Raw genomic sequence first — 25,384 nt, 5'->3', positions numbered from 1 at the left:
AGCACTTTTTTACTAGTTAGCTACAGACACCTATTTACAGCAAGTTATAATAAGTATTTCTGGGCAGTAATCTTGGAATCTAAGCTGAATACCAAATTTCAGACACCCTTCTCCTCTCGTCCCTGCAAATGCCATCCATGCACAGCAGACTGCTTGGAGTGGAATTTTTCAGGACACATCTCTGGTCAGCAGCCATACTGTGGACAATACCACAAAGTAATTTTTTGCAAAAACAGTCTAGAGAACAACTATGCCATTCAGGGTGAACGATGTGAATCACCAGGCTTACCCCATTTCACATGACTGCAGCACGGACAGATTCCTGTAAAACTTTTACTGCTCAAAACATCTTTTTTTTTTTTTTTTAATTTAATGTCAACAAGCTTCTAGGAACTGCTCAAAAGAATTTTAGTATGAGAACTACCGCTCTCATTTTGGGAGGAAAATTCCCTTGGAAAAAAGTTTTAAATGTTGGTAACTAGGCAGGGTCTCCAGCAGAAGGGATAATGTTTGGGCAGCAAAGGGAGGTTTCACAGGAAAGAGAGACTTCTGGCAACACCTATCAGCTGGAAATATGACATGACACTTTACTGAAGGGGGGAAAAAAAAAACCCTTTGCTATGAATAGTCTCATTTACCTCTGAGCAGCCACAGTTGCTGCTGCATCCAAAGCAAACTGTCTCATCACGCTTTCCTCAAGGTATTTCTGTTCCCATTTAGTCATGTCGGCTTCCAAAGCGAGAATTCGTTCCTCTTTTTCACGCAGGAGTTCCATAAGTGCTGCTGCATTATACTCTGAGACGTTGGCTGTCTGAGATGTGCCTTGACGCTGATTTTTTTTTTTTTTCAAAGAAAAAAATGCATTAGGATAGATTTTTGGAAGAGGTGTTTTCCAAGGAAGAATGAGGAACCATTGCTCCAGGTTACTCATTAGCTTTATGCAGGAACCACACTGCCTTGCACACTGACTAAAATTTTACAGACTAGCTTATGATAAGGATAATGGCCTTAAATCTATGCAAGTTAGCTTAGTACTACTAAAGTCAATGAAAACATGCTGATCTGCCCCAGTAAGAGAGACTTCTGTTTTATAAACACAGACTAAGCACCAACCAAAACCAAACTCTGCTACTGGCAAAAAGAGCTTAATTGACAGCATATATTGGGGAATGTTTTCCAGCACTCTTCTGAAATGGATCAACCCCAAAAAGCTAATGTCTGAAATGAAAATATTGTATAATACTTATATCCACATCCAACCACACACATTTACTCTGGAGAGTTCTATCCTGCAACTTGGATGGGCTAATTCTAACAATGCTCCACATTCACACTAATGCAATCCCATTCATTTTCAAAGGAGTTACACCAGAGTATGCAAGTTGATAACGGAGCCACAGAAGTTTAACAGCCATGCCCTGCTGTCAAACTCTTGTGACATGTTTGACCATGTAACATGGATGAGGGCAAACCAGGTTAAACAAATGCTTTTGCTGTTATTGAGCTGAATTCCCATAACAGCTCCAGTCATAAGATGCAGCATGTGATATTATTTGGTTCCTATATGAAGGAACAGAATTGCTGAGATAAAGGAAGCTTGGTTGGTAATTTAACAAAATGGTGATTGGCAGTACTGTCTCAGGGGCAAATAGGCTATAAAAGAGAAGAAAACTAGAGTTAAATAATGTACAAGACCCTGCCCTCCGATGGATGTATAGCAAAACTGATCCACGGTATTAGAAAAATGGCCTCACAGGGTGCCGCACAACATTAGGTCTCTTAGATGTGCAAATATCTACACATGATTTACAAGATAAACCCAGAGATTTCAAATAGGAATCTACAACGTCAAAAACATTCTGATCCGTCATGGTCTTCCTAATTCTCTGCAACAGAAGAACTGCTCTATTATTCTTCTGCAGTCAAAAAAAACAAGTGAAAATTCAAGGCAGGCATTTTCTAATGAGTGCCTTGAGTCTAACAAGGGCTGCCTGGAATATAACAAGGTTGAGAACCACTATCCTAAAACCTAACAGAGGAATAGCAGAAAATACAAAAAAGTTGTCTCTGATTTGCTGTTCAACAAATTCAAAGGACAATATACAAACTGTTGTGTGGAGATCTGCTCAAAGATTGGCAGGACCTTTTTCCCTAAGGAGCTAGTTAGGAGAAGGTCATTTACAAGGAATGAAGCAAAATGAATCTATGTTTGGCTCAGGATTGACATTATCATGTAAAGCAATATATTTCACGCTTTCTGTTTTAAGAGACATTCTCTGGTTTAAAGCCAAAAACTAAGTTGTCAGAGCTTTTAACCTCTTAAAGGCTGAGTAAAACTCATTAACAAATTGTGTCAAATAAATGCATCTTTTGTATTGGGAGGAATTTTTAAATAATGCTTATTTTAAACCCAATGTAGATTTTTTATATATATTCTACTGTCTTTCAAGACCAGTTTCTTGAATAATAACTTTATTTCATTTTTCATATACTTTATTTAATTTTAACTTTATTCACTCTCTTATTAAAGCAGGCACAACACTTGCATGCTATATGAATACAAGTAAAGCATGGAAGTAGCTTATCGTTTTAATTTACTGTGTATTTGGCAGCATGTTTCAGTCAGTTGCATTTTTAAATGTCATATGAAACAGCCAAAAAAACGTTAACTGAAAAATAGAAATTATTGTGTTACAATAATTTGTTCTTTTAGCATGCTTACAGCATGACTACATTTTATGTTTTTAACTTGTTCGCTAATGTAGTTACGAAGGCTAGTATAGACAGCACAAACATTTTGTTCTGGGGTTTAAGCATTTTTTTCTAGTGGTGTATCACAGCTGAGGACTAAACACAACTTGGAACTATTTACACCAGAACTTTCAATGTGATTAGTCAACTTACGTTAGCATATGTCGACACATGACTAAAAATCCAATTCATACCACCACAAGAGAGCCTGCCTTTTCTTCTATACATTAGAAGAGGGGGGAAGTACTAGTTCCAATACTTGGAACACATTCCAAGTTGATACAAGTTTCTATCATGTGCATTTATGGTATTGTACAAGCTACAAGCATTTCAAAAAGCTCTCTCTTCAGACCAGTGCTTGAGATTATCTAAACAGATGTGACCATCTACCAAATCCTGCGTGTCTTAAATTCCAGAAAATTAAGATGCAGGAACACAGAAAGGGACAGAACACTTTCTGGACATTGTGGATAGGCCTGCTCTCTCCCATGTGATGAATCTGCTCATATTCTATAATTTAAAAAATGTCCGGATAGAATGGAAAGGTTTTGGATACAGTATATTTAACTGAGTGAAAACAATACAAACCCAGCAAGATAATGGCACTGCTGCATGTTCTGTGCATGATTTGATGGGAAAAGCACGCAAGAAACACATTTCTTATTAGAAAGTGCCCAGGGCAGATAGATCCCAGTTACCTGCTGCATCCGGAGAGATTCCAGCTCTCTCTCCAGGCGAGTTCGGAGCCGGTGTTCCAGCTGCTCCCGTTTTTCACAAGCTGCCTGCAGCTGCACCAAAGCCTGCTGCATCTTCTCCACCTTCTCCACATAAACTTGCTTCTTTTTCAGCTGAAACAAAGGAAAGGAAAGAATGGATCATAACTTATGTGCTGAAAATAAGTTACTTTTTCTATTGCACGCATCAAGTGTCACAAGTGATGCTCTGTTGGTCATGAAACTGAAATTCCAGTCAAGGCTTTGGGCTAGTGCAAAACTTTCCACACCTGCTCTCCACTCTTCCTCTTTCTCTCCTCGTCAGTCCTACTTAGGCTCTAGCCAGGTGCCATATGTCTTCCCTACCCCACCGTTATAATAGTTGACAATTCACCATCGCTACTGAAGGTATCTTCACAATCTCCTACAGAGGTAGGAAAGGTGCTGAGGCATGAAGAAAGTTAAGTAACTAGGCCTAATGTCATATTAAGAGCCAAGAATTCAAGTTGGTCAAAAAAATGCAAATTTGCAAAGTTTTCTGATGAGCTTTAGCAGGAATAGAACCAAGAATTCCTTCCAGTCCCATTCTATAACGATAGGAGCAAATGACATTATAAAGAGGTTAAGGTCTTGTGCTCTCTCCATGTTTCAGCCAAGAACTCCTCCCCCCACTAGCTGCTGTGTGGGGTTCTGTGCATGGTCTGTTGGGCCAGCGTGACCAGGAAATTTCCATTCTCTGCTTAACTCTTGCCTTCTCCACCAAGAATCAAGCTAGCAAACTGAAAACTTGATCGATAATACACACTGAAAACTACCAAGCTGGTAGACTCATCAGTAAAGCTACATTTTGCGATATGGCAGTCAGTGATCCAAGACAGCATGAATCTGAATAAACTCTACTAATAGTAATCATACAAAGGGAAGTGGGGAGAGTATTGCATCTAACTTGGTTGATTCTTTATAGATTTTTTTTTTTTAAAGCATGTCCTGGCATGTACACACATATGTCAGATGAAATCATTGGGTGTCTCACTTGGTAAAGGGTGCTGTTGTACCATTCAGGTCTGCAACAAGTATGCACATGTAATAAGGCAGCTCAGCCAATGAGATCAGTAGAAGAGGAAGTAATTGAGTAATTGCCGCTATATTGAAAAGATACAAAATGGCCACACTGTATGCAAGGCAAGTGGCAAATAAAAATGTTAAGCAGAGACATAGAATATATCCAACAGTGCATTTGACAGAAGCAGCGAGGTGACGATGCATATAATATTCCCATGGATTTCAAACCAAACCAATCCATGACAAACATCTTGAGAGTCCTTTGCAGAAATGGGAGCCGGGAGGAGCTGAATCGCCAGTAGAAAAGCCAAGTACAAAAATGAGCTATTTTCCGTGAGGACAGAAGAACAAACTTCTTAAGAAGAGAAGTTTAGAAACCTGGAGAGGCATTTTGTACTGCTAATGCTCCACTTCACATCAAAGACAACCCCACTAGGAAAAGCTATTTGGAAAGCTCTTTCAAAAACATTTGTGTCATACCTTGTTTGGATCAACTGAGGAAAATCTACTTACCAAAGCTTTTCTGAAAGTCCTGTAAATGACCTGAAAGAACTGCTGAAAGACTGTCTTGGGCTCTGTAATACTGCTGACAAGACAACAAATTCTGCAGGCTGCCCTGCTCTAAATATTTTAGCAATGTCATTTTCTTTACAAACACTTTTGGGGCTATGGGAGAGGTGTCTGTAAGCAAAGTCCATTCTAACAGAGCGTGTGCACTTAGACTGCAAACTTCAAAACACCGAGTCAGACAGTGGTGATAACGGAGAAATTATAATATCTGTATACACGAGAAAAAAATTGGGAATGATTGCTGCTGCTTCCGAGCACGTGGCTGGCACAATGCATTTGCTCAACACAGCCCGTGATATCCAGAGAAAAGCAGTTTTACATAATAATAGGCTTGGAGTAAAATGTGCCTCTATTGTCTGCTCTACTCGCAAGGCCCAGTTTTGTCAATGCCTCCAGGAAAACAGGAAAGTGCCTGCAATACCCCTTTCACTGGCAATGACAAGGTGGAGCAACTGGTTTGAAGGTGTCCACTGTTATGGGCCAGCCACCTCAGGGGTTAAGTGGAAATTCTGAAGAGCATGAGCAAAGTTGTAGATCCACAGTGTCCTTTTGTGTGGACCATTAGAAATACATGTAGATATTGCAAGAGTGGAAGCATTTGCTCCAAGAAGAGTCGGCTTCTACCACTTGTGAAAAGCAGAAATCAGAGGTCGTAACAAGACAAATGACTTGGCTGACTGTGTAGGCCTTCAAGGGTCATGCTGGGATATGGTTTGGCTTTTTCTCAGAGCAGCCATGTTTTATATACATTAAGAAACCATGTCCCAACATGCTGGCCTTTTACAATGGTCTACAGTAAATTTTAGTGTGCTCCAATCCATACAGATGCCACAACACCATTTTAAAACATACTTGTCGCCTAATTCTGTCTAAAGCGCTTGAGTATAGTAATGGTTGTAGCACAGAGTAGGCCTCCTGCACAGCTACGCACATGAATGCCAAAGGAAAAAAATATATGAACACAATGGTTATTAGCTCGACTTCAGCTGTGAATGCAGGGCAGAGGCCCTGGAGAAGTCAGAACACAATGTGCAGAGAAGCCCCTGCTGCAAGCACAGGTTTCCTTGATTTTTTTTTTTTTTTCTCTCCCACAGTTACCTCAACAAAATCTCATCACATGCTCCTCAGGGTTTTTTGCTTTTTAAGTCCATCTTATCTAAGCCATAACAGAGAGACCAGGTGAGCTCCAGACCAGTGCCGTAGCAAGGGCGGTGAGCTGGGCGACTGCTCCAGGTGCCAAAATGAAGGGACGCCAACAGGCACTGTCCAGCCGGGATGGGGCACGGGATGGAGCCGTGAACAGCTCACTTGGGGGGGAACGGGCACAGGGGAAAGGTGACTCCCACCGCTGCATGCACTCTCGTGCAAGCATGGGCAGGGGTGCCCCCCCAGATCTGTGCACGGGGTGAGGGAGGGCTGCCACTGCAGGCTTTGCCCCAGGCACCAAACTTTGTTGCTACAGCACTGCTCCAGACACTGAACCAGACAGCAGCATCAGCAGACACTTCCTCTGGCAAGGTGATGCAGTGTTGCTGTCAGAGGGGTGTTTCTCCCAAGTTTCAGTAATGGGTGAGTAATCCAAGCACAGAGCTCCCAGCTAGGGCAGGTGGATATTTTTACCTCTTGATTGCCCAAGATTTGGAACCATCTTGGATCACGAGTAGCAAGGACCTTTTTAATGCAATGTTACATGAAAGATGCTATGGAGGGCACTGATAGATCTCCAACAGAGTGCATTATGGACCGTTTAGATTTGGTCCTAGAGCCTCACAGTAAGGTGAATAGTATTATATCAATTTTACAGATAACAGGGGCTCAAATAAGTTCTGTGACAATACAAAGGTCTCACACAGTGAATCAGCAGAACGGCCACGACCAGAACCCCAGAGTTTCTGGTTCTGGTCCCTTGTTTTTTACTTTGGAGTTAAGCTCCTTGTAAAAATTCAGGGAACAGTGTAATGAAGTGCCTGGCAAAATGAAAAGGAAAGCAATTTGAGCATTACACTAAATAAATCAGTAATAACCAGGATCTCTCCTCCTAATTATTGTAAGAAAATGAATGAGAGGTCTTGGGGCTACTAGAAGACATCTTAGATCTCTAATATTTTCTAAAGCCACAGGTAAAATTACTTAAAGAAATCAGCTGATCACCTGCTAAAAGGAAAAACAAGGTGGCTAACAAACACTTACTAGTTCAATTATTAATAAATCTGAGTCTGTCTGTGTATTACAATGTTTTTTTGGCGGGGTGGTTTTTTGTGGGGGGGGGTTTTTGGCCTACAGTCAACACATACCAAGAGCCCAGCCAAAGAAAGAATTAGGACACAAATTTGGCTGAGACATTTACTTTGGAAAGTGCTCCCAAGAGCCAAACCTGCAGGTGAAATTTTGCAATGCAAGTGTGGTTGCCCAACGTTAGCACTGCCTGCACAAGTTTCACTGATGCACCAAACCCAACGTACAGGCATGGCTTGTTCAGTGGATTTTCATCACGACAGGTTTTTTTTCCTTTTAAAAAAAAAATCTTCATTTAACCTTTCAGTGTCAAATATGGATTACTAATATAAGAAAATAAGATTGTTTTTGAAAGAGCTTAGCTACAGAGGGAATTCAGAAACTCCTCAAATCCACCTTTGTGCAACTAAATCAAAGATGTTAGGTACATTTTTAAAGCTCCTTACATACTCTTGAAAACTTGAGCCCTCTAATGTACCATATTGTCTCTTAGACTGACTGAGTACAGTAATTTTACGCTGTATTCACAGTGAAGAGCTCTTCTTCCGTCTCCGACTACTTAACTTCTATGACTATCAACCCAGAGCAATGAGCTGTGAACCAGAACTTCCCCACAGAAGTTTCACTGCTGATTTCTAGTTCTGTTTTGTCTTTCAGATGGATCTGTCCTCCACATAAAAAGGGCTGGGAATATTGCAGCCAAGCACATAGGGATTTTATTAATATAAACTGTTTCTCTGGGACTGGAATTAGAAACAGCATTTCTTGAACATTGCCAGCATGCTGCAGGCAAACAAAAGGGAAAATATGAGAGAGCAGCATCCTAAGGCTTGTTCTTCATTGTCCCTAATTGTACCTAACCCCTACTTTTTCCCCCCCAGCACGAGACAAAAAAAACTTGGCTTGCTTTATGTTACTATGGCCATCGTAACATCTGCCAGTTGAAGATGGCAGCAGCTCACGATGGACTCTTTTCCTCTGCAACTGGCCTTTCAATCAGGAAGTGTTCTGCCAAGCAGCTCTCTCCAGCTCTTAGGAAGATGCCAAGACCAGGATCTTTTCTCCTGTTCTCCCTTCCACCAAGATCTGGAAACTCTGGCAACTAAGTAGCTATGACTTCAGACTCATAACATCTGCAAATCTAAAAAAGAACCAGCAGGAAGAACTAGACATTTAATGTGCACTTTTCTACCACCAATGCAGGCCCCTGCCTCACAAACCCAAGCTATCTGTCATACCAAAATTGTACCCGCAGCCAACGAAGTATTTTACCCCTAACCAATTAGGGATACGCTAGTGGTTTCTTTTATTGTGGCATGAATTTATTCAGTACAAAAGCAAATGCCCATCTTTGTTCTTAGCAGATTATTCTAATGACGATCTAGTGGTTTCTAGTGGCAATTTTTTTTTAAGGATCCTGAATTAAACTGAATAATAATCTTATGACCATTTTACTTAGAGTAACTAACCTTTCCTGGGGAGGGGAATGCAAGGCATTCTGTCAATACAGGCAGCAGCTTTTTTAAACCAGAAGATAACAAAGTGCTTCAGCTACACTGCTTACAAGTCAGGAAAGCTGGCTGTATTGCACAGAGTCCCCGCAGGACCACGTTTTGTGGAGAGACTGTTTTCTGTAGCACATCATACAGTTCTAACTATATGTAGGCTTGTAACCATACAAATCCTTTATTTCACTGCCACGTTGCTTTGAAAAAATCATCCCCAGATACCTGGAGCCTGATTTTAATCCCGTCAGATGTTTTAACTGTAGCAGCAGTGTCTAAATTAACCATTTAAGTGTAGCTGTCTTCCCATCCCCCGCTTCCTCTGGAAAGAATTGCAAAATAACCCTCTGCTCTCTATTTTTCTTGTTCAAGTGCTGCTGCAGAACTTCCCACGTGTCCTTATGGGACTTGCTCATTAATGGGCATACAGAACACACAAAATTAAAAAGTCAACCAATTGTTTTCCCTAAAATTTCTGGGTCTCCTGATCCAAGGAGAGTTTCTCATTTCTTCTCTTTTACTAACAAGACTGTATTCCTGCAGACTTCTGGGAGGTTTCAGTGCAATAAAGAGCATGTTGGGCTACGCTACTCCAGAAAATCCTGAAGAATAATCTGTTTCTGAGTTAAAAGGTTTTATTGCTTGGAAATATCCATGCATTAAAATCCCTGAACTAAAAGGCTCTCAGCAGAGGGAAATGGATCCATCTCTTTAAATATACAGGAATAAAATTAAAACAAATATATGCACCGAACTGCGGCAAGCAGGAACTAGCCCTTCACGCTCTTCACAGGGGAGCATGCTTAAATACCCACTTCCCAGGGAGCGGAGAATTCGTTAGCAATGCCAGTCACCAGGCCACCTGCTTTTACCACAGAGAGCATTTGATCCAACATGCAGTCCAAAAACACTGAAAAACAATGTGTCCCCCTCGTAACACGGAAAGCTGGATCGTAGAGCTACTTCCCAAAAGAGACTAAGAAGAAAAAATTCCAAAAGCCAAATGAATACCATTCCCCTGTTTTATTCAGACTTGCTCTCTTTGGGCCCAAATTCCCTGTAATTAGATTAGCACAGTTATGGAGCACCAAGGGTAGTGATGGAAGAAGGCTTTCAAAGAAACCAAAGAGGGTCTATGTATATGATACCAGGAACAATGGCATGCAGGGCAGAGGCACTTTCATTGTGCAGGTCCTTAGATACCAGGAGAGCACTGGGGATACAGAGTCATTTTGGGAATCCTGGAATTAGCCTCCATAGAGAGGAAAAGTTCCTCTCCTGTGAAGATAAGCATAACTCTCAGAGGAGTTGCATAGCAAGGAATGATAGAAAATTAGGGTTGGAAGGGACCTCAGGAGGTCACATCTAGTCCAACCCCTGCTCAAAGTAGGACCATCCCCAACTAGATTATCCCAGCCAAAGCTTTGTCTATCCAGGTCTTAATCTCTAAGGCACACGACTCGTCTTCGACCCGCGGGTGCAGCAGCACGGTGATGGAGATTCCACGACCTCCCTGGGTAACCTGTTCCAGTGTTTTACTACCATCCTCGTGAGAATTTTTCCTCATATCCAACCTAAATTTCCCTTGCTGCAACTTGAAGGAGTTGGATAAGGACTTCCTGAATAACTTGCAATGATTCAGAAATGCTTCCAGGCTTGGGAAAAACCCAGCCGTTACCCTCTTGATTTTGAATTATGCTGTTACAGCATTTTTGTAATGCTTGTCAACATCTGCTTCCCTCCCACCACCATTTTGACGTCTTCAAAGTGTTTTTTGTTTTTAAATCTCTCCTGCGTGTGTTAAATCTCTCTGAGTTTCTCCTACAGCTGAATCAGTTCAGATGAAGCTGAAAATGTGCTTTTCTCCAGGAATCTGCTTGCTATTGCCCAAATGTACTAAGAAGAGAGCAGGCACAATTAATCCACCTCTCCCTCTTGGAATATATTCCTGCAGGATTCCTGTGAACTGTGGCTTGACTGCACTCTGTTCCAGCGAGGCCACTGACAAGAGCTCAAGTGCAGGTTGAAGTGATTTGATGATGCTGTCCTGTTAAGGAGCAGAACCTGAGCAAGGGTGCCAGAAATATTTGAAAAAATATTTCTGAAAAAATCCAGTTGGTCTAATAAAAGATATCACCTCTACCACAAGTTCTGATTCCTTTTGCCTCTGACAGCTACAACCTGGATACTCATCACAATGTGGTCTCTCCATCTGTACTTAAAATAAGTTTACAGTCCTCAAAGTCACCTCTGGAAAATTACTAACAGGCAGACATACAGCAATACAAACAGAATAAAAAGCAATCTGCATTTCCTATTAAAAAGGGCTCTCTGTTTTCTAAGACATCCTTGAGATGACACAGAATACACAGCAGATGCCAGCTGTATTCAGTTCATGTAAAGTATGTGCATGTTTATGTGCATATTTTATATGTATACAAAGAGAAACATCTACCCCATCTTCTCTCTAAAGTGTGCACGCAGACATTATTAAAGAGGAATAGGCTAAATATTCCACTAAAACAACATTTGTTATGATGCTGATTTAATGATTATTGTGAAACTGTACTGAGAATGACACCTATTATTGAGACCTAAAAAGGAACTATTGCTTTGAGTAGCATACAAGTAGCATACAATAAGCCACACTGTGCTAATACTGCCATATTCACACTTCAGTAATACCTCTGTATCTTAAAGAGCTTTAAACCACACAGTCTCGCACAACTTGAATGAAATGAGCAAATACTACACCCAGATGTGAACAGGGTATACAAGGTTAATTTAAGAATTTGCTTGCAGTCAGTGGCAGTAGTAGAATTCAAGAGTTCCAACTAGTATAGCAAACCGTCTCCTCCCCTGGTCCTGATGTGCTAGGGAAAAAAAAGTGCTGTGATCCCATACAGCACAGCAATGGTTAACATTTTCCCTCCGCAGTCTCTATCAGGCATTCAAGCAAAAGGGAAAAAATAAAATAAAATCAACTTAGGCTAACTGGTATATGCTGGCTATTTTATGACCGGCCTGTTCTTCTCTGCATTTGGTATCTTAAATGTCAGCAAAAAACACTTGCCCTTTTTCCAGCACGATTCAATGCCCAACACAACTTGATCACTTTGAACCAACATCAAGCAAGAAGCTCCACTAGCCTGGAGTCTGGCATTAATGCCAGCCACGTCCTTAATATTAAGTACATTTTCCCCTTAAGACTGTCATGGCCACAGAAAAACACTGACGGTCTTTGAGTGATTTCACAAAGCTTTACTCATTTCCACCTCTTCCATTTCCTCCTTCTATTCAACACTTCTGCAAATTAGCTCCCATTTGGACGCCTAAATGTAGTGGGCAGAGATTTTAAGTGGTCAGCACAGAGCAGCATGTTGACAACTTAACAGCAGCTAGGATCCTTTGAAAATCCTGTCTTTACAAAACTGTTGGTCATCTTGTAAAACTTATTAAGAGACTCCATGAAATCAATGAAGTCTGCTTACATAGATAGCATGATATGGCCCTAAATGTATGTGAAATACAAGCATTTATATATTTCCCTTTATTCAAATTAATCCTTAGAGGGGACTTCCAAACACCTAACCTAAATACACAGATGTGGGGTATAGAAAGGTGAAGCTCTGTATTTCCTTTAATAACAAATATTGTTCTCATCATGCCCTCATCCATTTGTGCATTTACAAATGAAAGCACGACTGACAGCTGTCCCTGCATCTCACAGCTGGAAGTGCAGGACCAATACTTGCTCAGTTAATGTGTGAGGAGGGAAAGCTGCAGTTAATACTGTTTATTAAGGTCCTCTCTCAAGGTCCTAGCAAGGCCCCTCTGGCAGAGGGAAAAGACTAAAAAAATCTTCCTATCTGAAGTGAAAAATGAGAAAATGGAGTTAAACATTCTTGGGGGAGAGGGCTACAGATCACGAAGAAGTAGAAATAAGAAAACTCATACAACATATGCAGACATATACCAAGTGGATGCAGACACATTTGCTTTGAATTTCCTTTTAAATACCTACACTCATGCCCTTACTTCAGAAATAACTTCAGCATTTCCTAAACTTAACTTTCAATAGTAGCTTATATTCTAAACCAGTGGTGCTTGACCCTGAGGGCCAGATAAGTAGCGTGGGACCAGTCTACAGACTGGATCAGGCCCCACCTACCTGGCTTGGGCCCCAGTGCCCCATGTTACCTTCACCCAGCCCCGTGGGATTATTTTCCATGCTACCACCTCCCCACATACAAAACAGGTGACAAATATAGAGAGACTAGATGGCTTGCATAAGGCAGTAAAGGAGTAGCAGAATGAAACCAATGAATCTGATTCTAAGACAAAATTTCAAATTCCATCCCAACGATACAATTTCTAGCCCTCATCTCAACTGGAATAAAGGGTATCTGAAAAGGTTTGATGGAGATTAGGCGGGATGAGAATCTGCTGAGCAGGAAGCCCAAAAGGAAGAAGAAAAACTGAAAAAAAACCACACGGCAGGATGCAACGACTGAAACACGCCATCCCTCAGGCCTTGAACCACTGCCTCTGCCAAATGTTAGTATAGCCGACCCCACCCGCTTTTGAAGCACTAACTTGGAAATTCCTGACCATTATGCAGACTGGCTATTTGGGTGAAGCACACGGGAATAAAAGAAATCATTGATAAATCATTTTTTTTGACAAATCATTGCTCAGATAACTTGGTCTCTGGATACCATTAAATCATAGCCTGACATTTAGAGTTCTCTTTAAATTGTACTCTGAGCACTGAAAAGTTTCCTGTGCCTTCTTTCAGAAAGTTATTGAAAGGAGAGATAAAAGATTTGAGAAGCTTTCCTGGTTTGATGCCGAGGCAACAAATGCTTTCATGATCCTAAGTGCTTCCCTGAAAAGTGATTTCTGAGACCTACAAAAATGAGTGGCTTTTTCTCCCCTATTCCCTCCCCCACATCTTCAAAAAGAGCAGACTCCTCGAAGGCTTGTGTCTACTTTCTCACTGAGAAGCTTCCATATTTATCTACAACAGGAAGGGTGGCACTTCCTGTAGTCCTGGGACTACAGGCAAAAGATGGATTAAAAGCCACCACAAACCCTCAGGCAGTCAGGACTATATTTTTTCATACAAAGTGGTAGGGGTCCATTGTGTATATTTAAAAGAATCATTTATGTATATCCTGGATCTTGTATTTTAAAGGACAGTAGGCAAATACTTTGAGATGACAGCATACCCTGAGCATACACAAGAGGGCTCTTTTGCAATACAGCATGTCCATGTTTATGGGTTACTGTCTCAAGGCGTTTGGAAGTTATAGTAAGGGAGGCAGTAGCAGCTTAATTAGGGGCTCAAGCTTGCAAGGTGCTGAACTTGATGGCCCTGGTCCAGGAACCTTTGAGTATATGAGCCATCTTGTGGACATCTAGGAGACTATTTGCATGCTAAAACCAAAGCATGCACTGGATTTTTAAAGGTATATAGGTGACTAAGCCTTTGGACTGGTGTCAAACCACTCTGCACCTTGCAGGTTCAAGCTTACTGAATAGTTTCAGACCCAAACTGTATCACTGCTCTTATAAATCAGTTTGTCTCCTTTTGTCTCCTGAACGTAAGCAAAGTGTAATTCACACCTGGCATTAGAGGCTGCAGCTCTACTGATATTGCTGGATTGTCAGCTTCACTCAGGGCTGGATTTGGTCCATGATTCTTAACAGCTTCTCAACCCTCCACCCTGCCAAGCCTCAACGAGTCACCACTCTTCCTATCTCTTTGAGAGCCCACCTCTCTGGCTCTTTGAACAACAAAACCAAGTCTCTCTCACTTCTGAGCTGAACACAATTCTAGGAGAAGTTCAACTATTCTTTTCCATTCATGCGAAGTTTGCACTCTTTTCTCCAGAACAGGTATAGCATGTGTGTTGCTGTAGTAGGGCCAGCTTTCTTCACAGTGCCCCACAGACTGACTTCAACCCTATCACGGAGCAGCACCCTCTCTGTCAGAGGGGAGTTCATAATCCACAGTCCTGTCCCTCTCTATTTCTAAGACTTAAATTCCTTTGTCTCCAAAGGACTCCTCACCTGTTGATCTCTGTCCTCCTCTCCTCCCACACTCTCTGGAGCTTGCCAAAGCCCCTCATCAGACTGGTCTCCGATTCCTTGAGCTATGATGGAGAGAAAGTGTATAAGGGGGAAAATAAAGGGAGGGGGGACTCTGTGGAACCTACTCAAAAAATGAAGGGAGGATATCCTACAGGAGCAATTAGAGAAACAGAAGAAACAGGAAAGCAGAACATCACAAAAGCCAAGGGAGGGCAAGATTTCTAGAAGAGCAGAGTCAATGGCATGGAAGACAGCTTGCTAGGCCTCGGGGGATGAAATGCATGCTTTGTCTTTGGCCAGAAAGAGATGATAAGAAATTCTGGTTAATGTGGCTTCAGTAGAGTGTAAGGGGTCAAAAATTGGACTGGACCAGGTCATGGATGGAGCTGGAGGGAGGAACTCCAGACTGAGATGAAAGGGAGATGGAATGATGGTCAGAAAGACATGAGGGGACAAAAGGGAGTATTTTAAGATGGGACAAACTGAATCACATTTACACAGAGACAGGGGGAGAGAGGAATGGGCATGAGCGAGATCCAAGGATGGGATGGAATCACTGAGTAAGTGCAGAAGTAACAGGACACCAGGTACGTAACTTCTGCACTTCAGATAGGTGAAGAGAAGGAAGCAAAGGCAAGCGGAGGGGAAGGACAGATTCATATCTTCTTCTGGCAATTTTGTTTCTTGGAAGAAACAAGAAACTGGTAAGACTCTACACAGAATCCTGGAGGCACAAGAGTGAGCAAAAGCAGTAAAAACACTGGGACTGAGGACCTAGTACTACTTGAATGCCGGAGTAGCAGAACTGTTTAGTGAGGAAAATGACCAAACTGAACAAGAAGAGACGATTCTGTAGTGGAGGAAGCCAGCTTGGTCACAGGGTTTTCACCAGAGAGACTCCACACCATACAAGAGGAGGGCAGATGGAACAGATGTTGGAGGTGGGAAGTGGAATCAGTGAGGGGAAGGAGTGGGCAGAAGGAAGAAGGATGGATGCTATGACAATGGGCAGAGAGAGGTGAAAGTCAAAGAGACAGCCTATGAATAAGGCATGTACCATGCTAAGCAGGGAAAAAGACAGGTCCCTGTCCTTCTCCCTGGCAAGAGGAGGGGGAGAAAGCAGCCAGGCTCTGACCCAGCCCATACGAATGAGGAAAACAGTTACTGTAGAGCTACATTACTCACAACACAGCTTTGACAGAACTCTTGGCAATGTGTGAGCTGAATTCACTTGCTATTATTTATAAGACTAAGTCCAGATCTGAATTTCTGCCAAATTCAGGGGATAACTGGATCTGAGACTTCAGCTCAAACCTGTTTTAACAGATGATGAAGACAAGAGGCAAACGCAGTGAGGCTGCCCAAAGAATGAAGAATGTTTTTCCAAGCAAATATAAATTTGCAACTTATCTGAACACCTTTTGAACCAGTGTAACTAACCAATGCAATGCAATTTAATGCAGTGCAAATTAAACCTCTTAAAGAGAGCACATTTCTCACTCATTTTGCAAAGGGTGAACCACTGCCCATTCCCTTTCATTAATACACACACTGAGCTATGCTCAGACATACTCCCCCAGTGAGCTTACCTCTTCTTCCAGTTTCACCACCTTGGCCTGCGCATTGTTAAGGGCCTGGTCTCGAATCTCAATGTGCCTCCGCTGATCCTCGTTAGTGGAGCGTGCAGCAGCTAGTTCAATCTCCAGTTTTTCCTTCTCCCTCTGTGTTTCTTTATCTATATATATAAAAATATAGTGGGAAACATGATGTGATCTCAAAACGAACAGAGCTTTCCCTGACCGGACTCATGTGAGTGGGACATTCCCATAAATTCCACAGTAAACAGGAGCTCCCAGGCCATTGAGTACCATTATCTGCATTCACAGGCAACCACTTGCCCAAAGGGAAGATGGGACCTTTGCTAATACCAGATGAATCTCTGGGAAGAAAGAGGGCAAAGAGAGCACTACAGACAGAGATGAAAAAGAGGGACTGTTCAGTAAATAGGCTCTGTTAGGTTAGAGGTGTCAAACTCACCCCATACCCTGGGCCTGATCCAGCCTATGGCATGGGGTTGTTCCAGGCAAGGATGCACAGGGGCAGTGGTGGTAGCAGTTCCAGCTCAGACACGGGGCACATGGCCGCAGCAGAGACAGCTCCAGATCCCACAACGTGCCCTGTGCCAGAACCAGAACTGCTGCCGTTCTTGTATGCCCTGTGACATGGTGGCAGGGCTCACAGCTGAGGAGACAGGACAATGGCAGTGGTGATGGGTGGAGTGGATGGAAAGCCAGTAGGGCTGCAATGGCCTTTGCTCACCCTCCTCCTGCCAATGTCTGCCTTTCTGTAGCAGACCATTCCCCTGCAACCACACCCCAACTTCCCATAGCAGCAGGCAGGATAGAGTGCTTCCACGGGTTGGATCCAGCCCACAGGCCATACATTTGACACCCCTGAGTTAGGCTGTGTCCTACCCTACGTAGCTAGACAGCTACTGGGACACAGTGCCTTGTATTTGTAGCTAACAGAATCAGTCAGAGAAAAGCTGATATCCTTAGAAGCTGGTAACATCCCAGGTTAGCGAGTAGACAATAGCAAAGGTGCATCATGGAGCTGTCTGATTTTATTGCAAGGCTTTGCTTTTCTGCTTCACTTCCCCATGATAAGCCTGTTTTCAATAATGACTTACTGGTGGGTCAGCATCACTGTCACACAAGCACCATGCTGACTGGCCCAGGGATGAGGGACGAGCAATAAAATTCTTCTCTGCTGCCTCCAGGTAAAGACCTCTGGACCTGTGCCATCAGTGCTTAGACTGTCCTGTACTCCGAGATCACAAGTCACCTCTCTCTCTCTCCAAAGCTTTGTACAAACCCACGCACTTGTACTGAAAACCCCCCTGTCAATTTTTTAAAGCCAATGCCTGATGCAGAAATTCAGTCCAGGTTCTATGCTGTGTCAAAGGCTGGACTAGATTATTTTAATTGTCCTTCTTAGTCCTCACATTCAGGAAGCAATCTGACATGTAGTTGAGCTATTTCTTGGTTTCTTAGTCCCCAGTGCAGTGACTAGCCAAATACAAGATCATGCTGCTAGCAATGGGGCAATGCAATGGTAGCAATACTGTTACCTAAAGATGCCAGATGTTGGGCTTCAAGTTTCTAAATTTTTCTCTCCTTAGGAAGGAAATGCTCTTTGACACAATTTAATGCATATTTTTTCCTCAGACCTCTAGAGAGAGGTTCATACCATTCCTGACTCTTTCATGTTGCAGTCTGAGCAGATCTGTTACGTTGGAAAATATCATGTCACGTAATGGATGGTGTACAGGTTTAGCTATTACCAAGAAGGCCAGGAGCAAGTATAGATACATGCATGCACACATGCTCAGTAGGCGGTGGAGGTCCTCAACATAGGGACAATGGAGTTTAGACTAGATAAGGATGAATCTACTCAATGCAACATGTCTGCTCCATTAAAGCTGCCATCCACAAAACACCTGGACTTTGAGAGTGCCTTAAAGCATTTCCATTCACAAAGCAACTTCTTTTAGTAAAAATAAATGGGATAACATAAGGACATGGAAAACCAGTGTGAACATGTAAGCAAGCCCACAAGCAAAGCTGGAATGCAGAGCAGACGTCCTCTGTGGAGTTGCTGCCATTCCCAGCAGTTCTTGCAAACCACTTGCAATGGTAGCATTAACTCATCTACTGAATATATAACTATGAAATACTCCCCAGAGCAATCTACACCCAGCACTGATGACACCAGAGAAACTGCATTCCAAAAACGTAATATCCCACGACAAAGGAATGAGGACAAGGAGTGGAAGGCTTGAAAAACAGGAACCAGCTCCTGGCTGCACACAGGGGTTACCTTGCCTTTCTTCTGCCGGGAAGAGCCAAGTTCAAAGCCCTAACAGCACGTAGCAACTACAAACTCTTCTCTGCAAAAGGATTGAAAAGCCCAAACAGTAGTTGCAAAGGAAGAGTGGGAACCTGGCCAGAGCAGCCAAGATGAAGACTGCCAACTCAGCATATCCCCAGATCAGCCTCTGCCAAGTGGGGAGACCTGACTGCACCTTTTAGAGCTGGCTTCTGCAGGCAGAAACCCTGAGGCACAGTAAGTGGTGGCATGGGCCTTTCCTACAGCACTGGGATACAGTATTGCCGCCTGGTATTAAACTACCTGCTTGTACAGGCCTGGAGGAGTGTGACCTACAAACTGACATGTATGTAGCCGAATTCTGCTGCTGTAAAAGTTGATTAGTTTTGCTATTAACTTTGGTGAGAACTTCCATGAGCTGAGGTTATTGCTTGCACTAAGGGGCTCACTGAAAGCTTCTATTCTCCCCCATGTGGTGCACTGCCCTGTCCCTCCATTTTAGGGTCTCTCTGCAACCTACATCTGAGGAACATGCATTTCCCTGTGGCAATTTTTCCCCCTCAACTTTATAGCGTTATCTTTTATATAATGGAGAATAGTGGGCTCTTTCAGAAGGGTGGAGTGCGCTGAGCAATGAGGAAGAGGGTTGACTCACTGTCATAAACCTCAAGATATTTCAGTACAGGGGAAAGGCAAAAATCACTTACCTGTAATTTTGGTTTGCCCTGTGGTGGATCCATTGCTTTGGACAGAAGTCATGACCCTTAAGTATCTCTGCCCAGACAGCTACACAGAGTACCCCATTTTTTTTAAACTATTGAGTCCTACTTACTGGCCTGTTCACTGAACCAAATGCATCAATGAGGGACTTCAGAAAAAACCGTGCCAATAAGAAGTAGAGAGGAAAGAGCTAAGGGGATGTAAAGCCCCCTTGCTGAAACTCAGCTCCTCCATAGCATCCTCCACACTCTTGCCCAACTGTGAAGGACAGACACAAAGTGCGTCTTCAGGCCACAAAATAGATGCTGAGTTGCAGACTCAGTAGACAGTGGAAGTCCTTAAGGTCCTCCCTGCCTAGGGCTAGAGAAACCTACAGAAAAAGCAGCATATGAGCCAAAAGCAGATGAATGGTGCTTGTTTTCCAATCTTTCCACTGGATACATGTCATTCAATGAATTTTATTTACTGATAGAAGGGAAATCCTGAATTCAACCTCTTCTTCCACTAGCAGTTTCAGACTATCACCTCCTTACATGGCCCTCCTCACCACAATAGCTGAGCACAAGATAAGACAGGCTGATCTGCATGTGATGAAGTAAGCACTCTCCTGATGAAAGTATATGCTACACATCTCCAATTTAGTCTATAAAGGTGCAAATATACCCTACTTTCTGCCTGATTTCAGACTAACACAGCTAACTACCTCTCTCTACGGTGCATGACAGTACTCCATTTTTACCTGAGTGGTGCATTTTACTAGCTAGACCACAGTGAATGTCTGACTCACTCTGTGCAAAGAGCTGAGAGATGGTTTTCCGATTGTCTTCAGACCCCTCAAATTCCTTCTCTGCAAGCTGCTTGTTGGCCGTCTCCATACGCTCTGCAGAATTTTTTTAAAGAGGAGAAACAACAAAGAATGAAAAGCTTTCAGGAAAACTTTTTGAACTTGCTCTGTAAGTTGCATCCACTGGGGACACTTGTAAAAACTAGTTCAGTGCTCAGCACTTTTAGTTCTAAATAATCCGAAGTATTTGAAATCGGAGGGAAATGAAATTTCATGAAATTTGCAGATAGTTTTGAATGTTCTGATTATAATACTCTTGTAAAAACATTCTGGTGTATTCTAAAGGTATGAAACAAAAAAGGATATAGAAATTATTCCAAAAAACAATGTGTAAGAGGCAGTGGGTTTTTTAAAATGTTTCTACAGATGTACTGAATCGCTCCATAGAATTCTATAATTTTCTGGGAAGCTTATACAAGAGGGCTAGAGAAACCTAGAGAAAATACCCTTATTGTATGAATTCTAGAAGGCCTGTCTATGCAATTAAGAGATTCTCTCTAAGGCTTCCATTAAATCTTAGGAACGTAAGCTGGAAAATAAAAGTCACTAATGTCTCTGATGCCTTATCTGACTTCAGAAAAATTAACTGCCCTAATTGCAGGTGTATCTTTGTCTCATTAGATCTCTAACAGAAGATTATATCAATCCATGAAAATATTAACTAACTGCTAGTAATATCTGATTTAGTTTATTACAACCCTTACATGAAACCTTTTGCTTTAATATTGGGCACTGTGTGGTCTTAGGCTGGAACTCAAAACACTTCCTTCCTTGTTGATACCAAGGAATCGTGGCTTTAAACAATTAGAGGCTGAAAGGACAGCAAAAGCAGAAGATATTCAGGGAAATTAGAAGGTGTTTACAGAAAAAGCAGTTTGAATTATTCTGATTGCATGCCGCTAAAAACACAGCTGGCTTTCTCTCTCTGTCATTTTAGACTCAAACCCTATTCAATGCCAGTCTCAATTTCCAGCCATTGCACTACTACAACTTTTTAGCTAGAAATAGATGCTTTCTTCTTGGAAAAAAGTGGGGACCAGAATGAATTGCTGCTTCCACTGATGAGCAGTGTTGAGAAACTACAGGAAGAGTGGACAGTCTGTAAGTCAGTGTGAAGGGGTTGCCAGATAGGAGATAAAAAGACCATGCAGAACGGGCAGTCAGCAGAGTGTTTTTCAATTATATTTTCAAATGTTTATTCAGAGAGATGCACCAATATATCAGTTCATATATCAGCACTGATAAAAGGAAAATTGACATTACCAGCAATTGGCTTTTTTTGGCCATTGGTATCAGCCAAAAAAATCATTATATCTGCACCCCTATTTATTAGCTATAACATGAGAAATAATTCTAATGTTATGCCCTAGTTTGGGCTTAGCTGGATTTCCCCCCCCCCCCCCCCTTTATAATTAAAGAGGCTGGAAATCAGATGCTGCAGCAATCAACCAAACCTCGCCTTTCTACAGTCCCAGCCATTTGCTGACAACCCTAGACAGCTGAGAATACCTGGTGCATCATGTCATGTTCTGTAAGTGTGTCAGCCAACACAAGTGAGTCCAGCAGCAAAACTCTCACCAGTCAAGTACAACATGAGGAAATGGTATGCATTTACCTCTCAGGTCCCTGTTGAAATCATGAAGCCTACGGATTTCTCCTTCCAGCTTGTTTCGCATGGCCTTTTCCAAGGCATCCCGCTTAGAGGAGGACTTTTCTAGGTTTTTGTAGGCCTCTGAAACTTGCTGAATTTCTGTTTCCAGCTACAGTGGAAATGGAAGCATGCAATTTAATCAGCAATAATGCCTGGCACTTAAGATATGTGTTTCTGTCTAGGGTCTCAAAGTGCTTTTATGAATAAATATTTTTCAGCCTCAAGTGAGGTAAAGCATGATTACATCCATATACCAAGGAGGTGAAACTATGGCCAAAGTAAACTGCAGTGTATCCCAGATCTCACAGAGCAAGGAATAAAGTCGTCCAAGCCCTGGCTCTAACCACTTTTCATTAGTGCAGGAAAATTGACTTACAAATAAAGCTGCGCCAAAAAATACTAATATCAGGTTGTAACTTACTGATGAGATTCACTAGACTGCATTCATTTATGGGCTTAACAATCCAGAGCTGGCACTGAAAAATTGGAAGTATAGTCTAGAAAATTAAAAAGGGTTCAGTCTCATTAGGTCTTCAGTTTTCAGAACGAAGATTTGTTAACAATAAATATGCTTTCTTCAATCCATCTATCTTGTATGGTAAAGCCTCCAGTTTGCTCTCTGAAGGAAAGAGTTAAACACTAGAGACAGAAAATAATTCACTTCCACTTAACCCAAGCTGGCTGTGTCTCACGTCACTGTGGCAGTAAGGATCTACCAAGAAGCAGACACCACCATTTCTATCTTTAGCAAGGAGTCAGCTGGGTAAGGGGACAGCAGGGGAGTTCCTTTGTTATCAGGAAGCTGTCAAACATTTCACTAAATCACTTCCCTCATTACAACCTTCCTAAAAATGAACAAACCAACCTGAACAGAAGTCACATAGGAAACAAACTGGTGGGCAGAAATACTCAAATGCAGAACAAAAAGCAAGAGCATTGTAACAGCCAGGAACTGCTAGGGCCCCACAGGCTGTTTAGGGGTCAGAGAACAGTTCAAAGCCTACAGACACCTAAACTACAATCAGTGCTCAACTTCTCCCTTACAGCTCCAGGGTAAAGGCAATTCTCACTAGGTCTATGTTCTAATTGCTGGTGAACTCATTAGACAACAAGTCTTTCTGTGAGTCTATCATGGCACAGCCAGGTGCAAGTCACTGGCAATACGTTGGGGGAACATGGAGGGTATATTTCCCCCCCCACCCACAGATTTCTGGGCCGATGGTGGGTTGCAGCCCAGCCAGAGCCAAGACCTGGCAGCAGTGGGGCCTGGTGCAACTTCTGCACTAACCAGAGGGAGGGGTCCAGGCCTGCAGCCCAGTCAGAGCCAGCGCCCAGCAATAGCTCCGAGTTGTATCCCTCCCCGCTGTCAACATTTATGCGTCATCAATGGTGCAAGTATTACTGACAATTCTAGAAAGAGTTATGAAAATGTATGTGCCAGCTTGATGCCAAGTGTTGTGCACTCTTGTTTAATGAAGCAAACAATCAGCTTCATACCACGGAGACAACTAGGATTACATTACTTGTGTTGTGTTTGGAGTTTAAGCTATACCTTAAAAACCTTGTATGTCCAAATTTCTTTTAGACACATGGGCACACCACAGGAAACTAGCTGTGCAAGTTTCTCTCACTGTCCAGTCAGCCAATTTTGGAGGGACCAACTCAGTTGTTGGCCTATGTGATCTTTAGAGCTCCCATGACCACAATATCTAAACCTTTCAAATATAATAAGAACATCAAGCCTGCAGCAGTCTCACAGTCCTGGTTCTAGCTGAGAAAACTGCCCAAACCACTAGCCTCTCCAAGGCAGCTGATGAGGCTGCCAACTGAAATGTGGCCAGTTGCCTACTTGAGAGTAGAACTGAGGCCACTGACTCATTGCATACAGGCCAACAGAATGCTATCGTGTGATGAAGCTGAAGATACCACTGACACTGGATGAAGAGCTCTAGAGCAGGTAACTAATGTCTTGAATCAGCTGCAGTCATTTGCTGGAGAGTGATTTTTAATTGCAGAGAAGACTTTCAGGGCTATGCAACACCTACCTTCTGTAACCTTGCTACCTTCTCGTAGCACCCATCCAACTCCTGCCGTAAGGACCGGTTCTCCTCTGACAGGATCTCCACCATCTGCTGGGCCCTGGAAACAATGGCAAAAGGATCCACTTGCATCTGCTGATAAGGAGAGGGAATCTGCTGAGCTCTTGACATCAGTGAGTAGGAATCTCCTTGTTGCTGCTGCTGGCCTAGAATAGGTTGACATAGTCGATAAAGATCTCCCTGATGGACCTGATTTGACATGAATGGTGGCTGGGTCCGTGGTAGAAGGCCTGAGTCTCCCTGGCTTGAAATAAGGGGTTGCTGATGCTGAGAAGGAGACAGTCTGGATGGTGGTGGAGACTGTAGTAAGGTCAAAGATCCCAAGGACGTTAAGGAGGAAGTTGGGCTGTGATGATGAGGTGGCCTCTGCTGTAACTGCATCTGTACATCGGGGTTTAGCCTGTGAAATAGTAAGCACAAGCTCAGCTGAAGCACTGCAGATAATTACATATGAACCAAACAGTACAGTGAGGTGATGAATGCATGTACATAGAGCTACTATTGATAGGATGCCCAGCATGCAAGATTTTACATGCATTTTTTCCTATTTAAAATGTTTGCATAACAGACTCCAAAACCAGTAAGCAGCTGTGAGAAAAAGAACCTAAACTTAATGGTTCTTAAGTACATTTTATACAGAGGCAGTAAGAGAAACTCTTGATACTCACTTCATCCACTGATCGAGAGGGATGACTGCAATTTACAACACATTAGCAATGTATTAACAATCAAATCTGTAAAACTGCAGAAGAAACTATTTTCTAAATGTTCACTTTTCCCTGCTTTTGTAAGTAAATTGAATTAAGTTGAGGGCAGTTCAGAATGGACTGGGTCAGGCTGTACCTAAGGGCACTATTTCCACGGCAAAAGCCCTGCCAACAAAGAACGTCCTTCTGAAATTCAGGATACAGATTTAAATGAGTAAGCTAAAGTCTTGCTTATTGCTGTTGGCTGATATGTACCAAAATGCCAACTAATGACCCTCAGCCTTGCCCAAGGAAAGAGGTAAAAGGATGCGATAGACAACCTAAAAGTTAGGATTAGAATACAGATCCAGAAGTCTTCTCAGCCCTGGGTAATGGGCATCTTTATTGCTCCCAACACCCTAATATGCAAGCATAAGTCACTGGTGGGAGTGTGCTGACAGATCTACCTCTGCACACAATCCATAGAGGATACCACAGCTGTGGGAACAGCTGGAGAACTCTAACTCAAGATGTAGCAGGTCAGGGTTTTAACTCTGGAGATTC

At 42.5% G+C, this 25,384-nt stretch overlaps 1 protein-coding gene across 4 annotated transcripts in view; it reads right to left on the bottom strand.

The window, feature by feature from the left end:
• The window catches only part of AMOT (angiomotin), a 77,619-nt gene that overhangs the window by 10,415 nt on the left and 41,820 nt on the right, over positions 1–25,384 (bottom strand). For all 4 annotated transcript variants that reach the window (XM_019487831.2, XM_014607228.3, XM_014607229.3 and 1 more), the window contains 6 exons: positions 24,081–24,534; positions 22,000–22,144; positions 20,328–20,420; positions 16,522–16,667; positions 3,450–3,599; positions 639–829 (listed from right to left, as the gene is read on the bottom strand). In XM_019487831.2, the coding sequence (XP_019343376.1) occupies positions 639–829; positions 3,450–3,599; positions 16,522–16,667; positions 20,328–20,420; positions 22,000–22,144; positions 24,081–24,534 (1,179 nt within the window). The remainder of the gene's footprint in view (positions 1–638; positions 830–3,449; positions 3,600–16,521; positions 16,668–20,327; positions 20,421–21,999; positions 22,145–24,080; positions 24,535–25,384) is intronic.

Source organism: Alligator mississippiensis, chromosome 8 (assembly GCF_030867095.1).
Source record: "Alligator mississippiensis isolate rAllMis1 chromosome 8, rAllMis1, whole genome shotgun sequence".
Classification (NCBI taxonomy): domain Eukaryota; kingdom Metazoa; phylum Chordata; order Crocodylia; family Alligatoridae; genus Alligator; species Alligator mississippiensis.
Note: the sequence above shows the minus strand (reverse complement) of the source record. Positions and strands in the feature narration are given on the sequence as shown.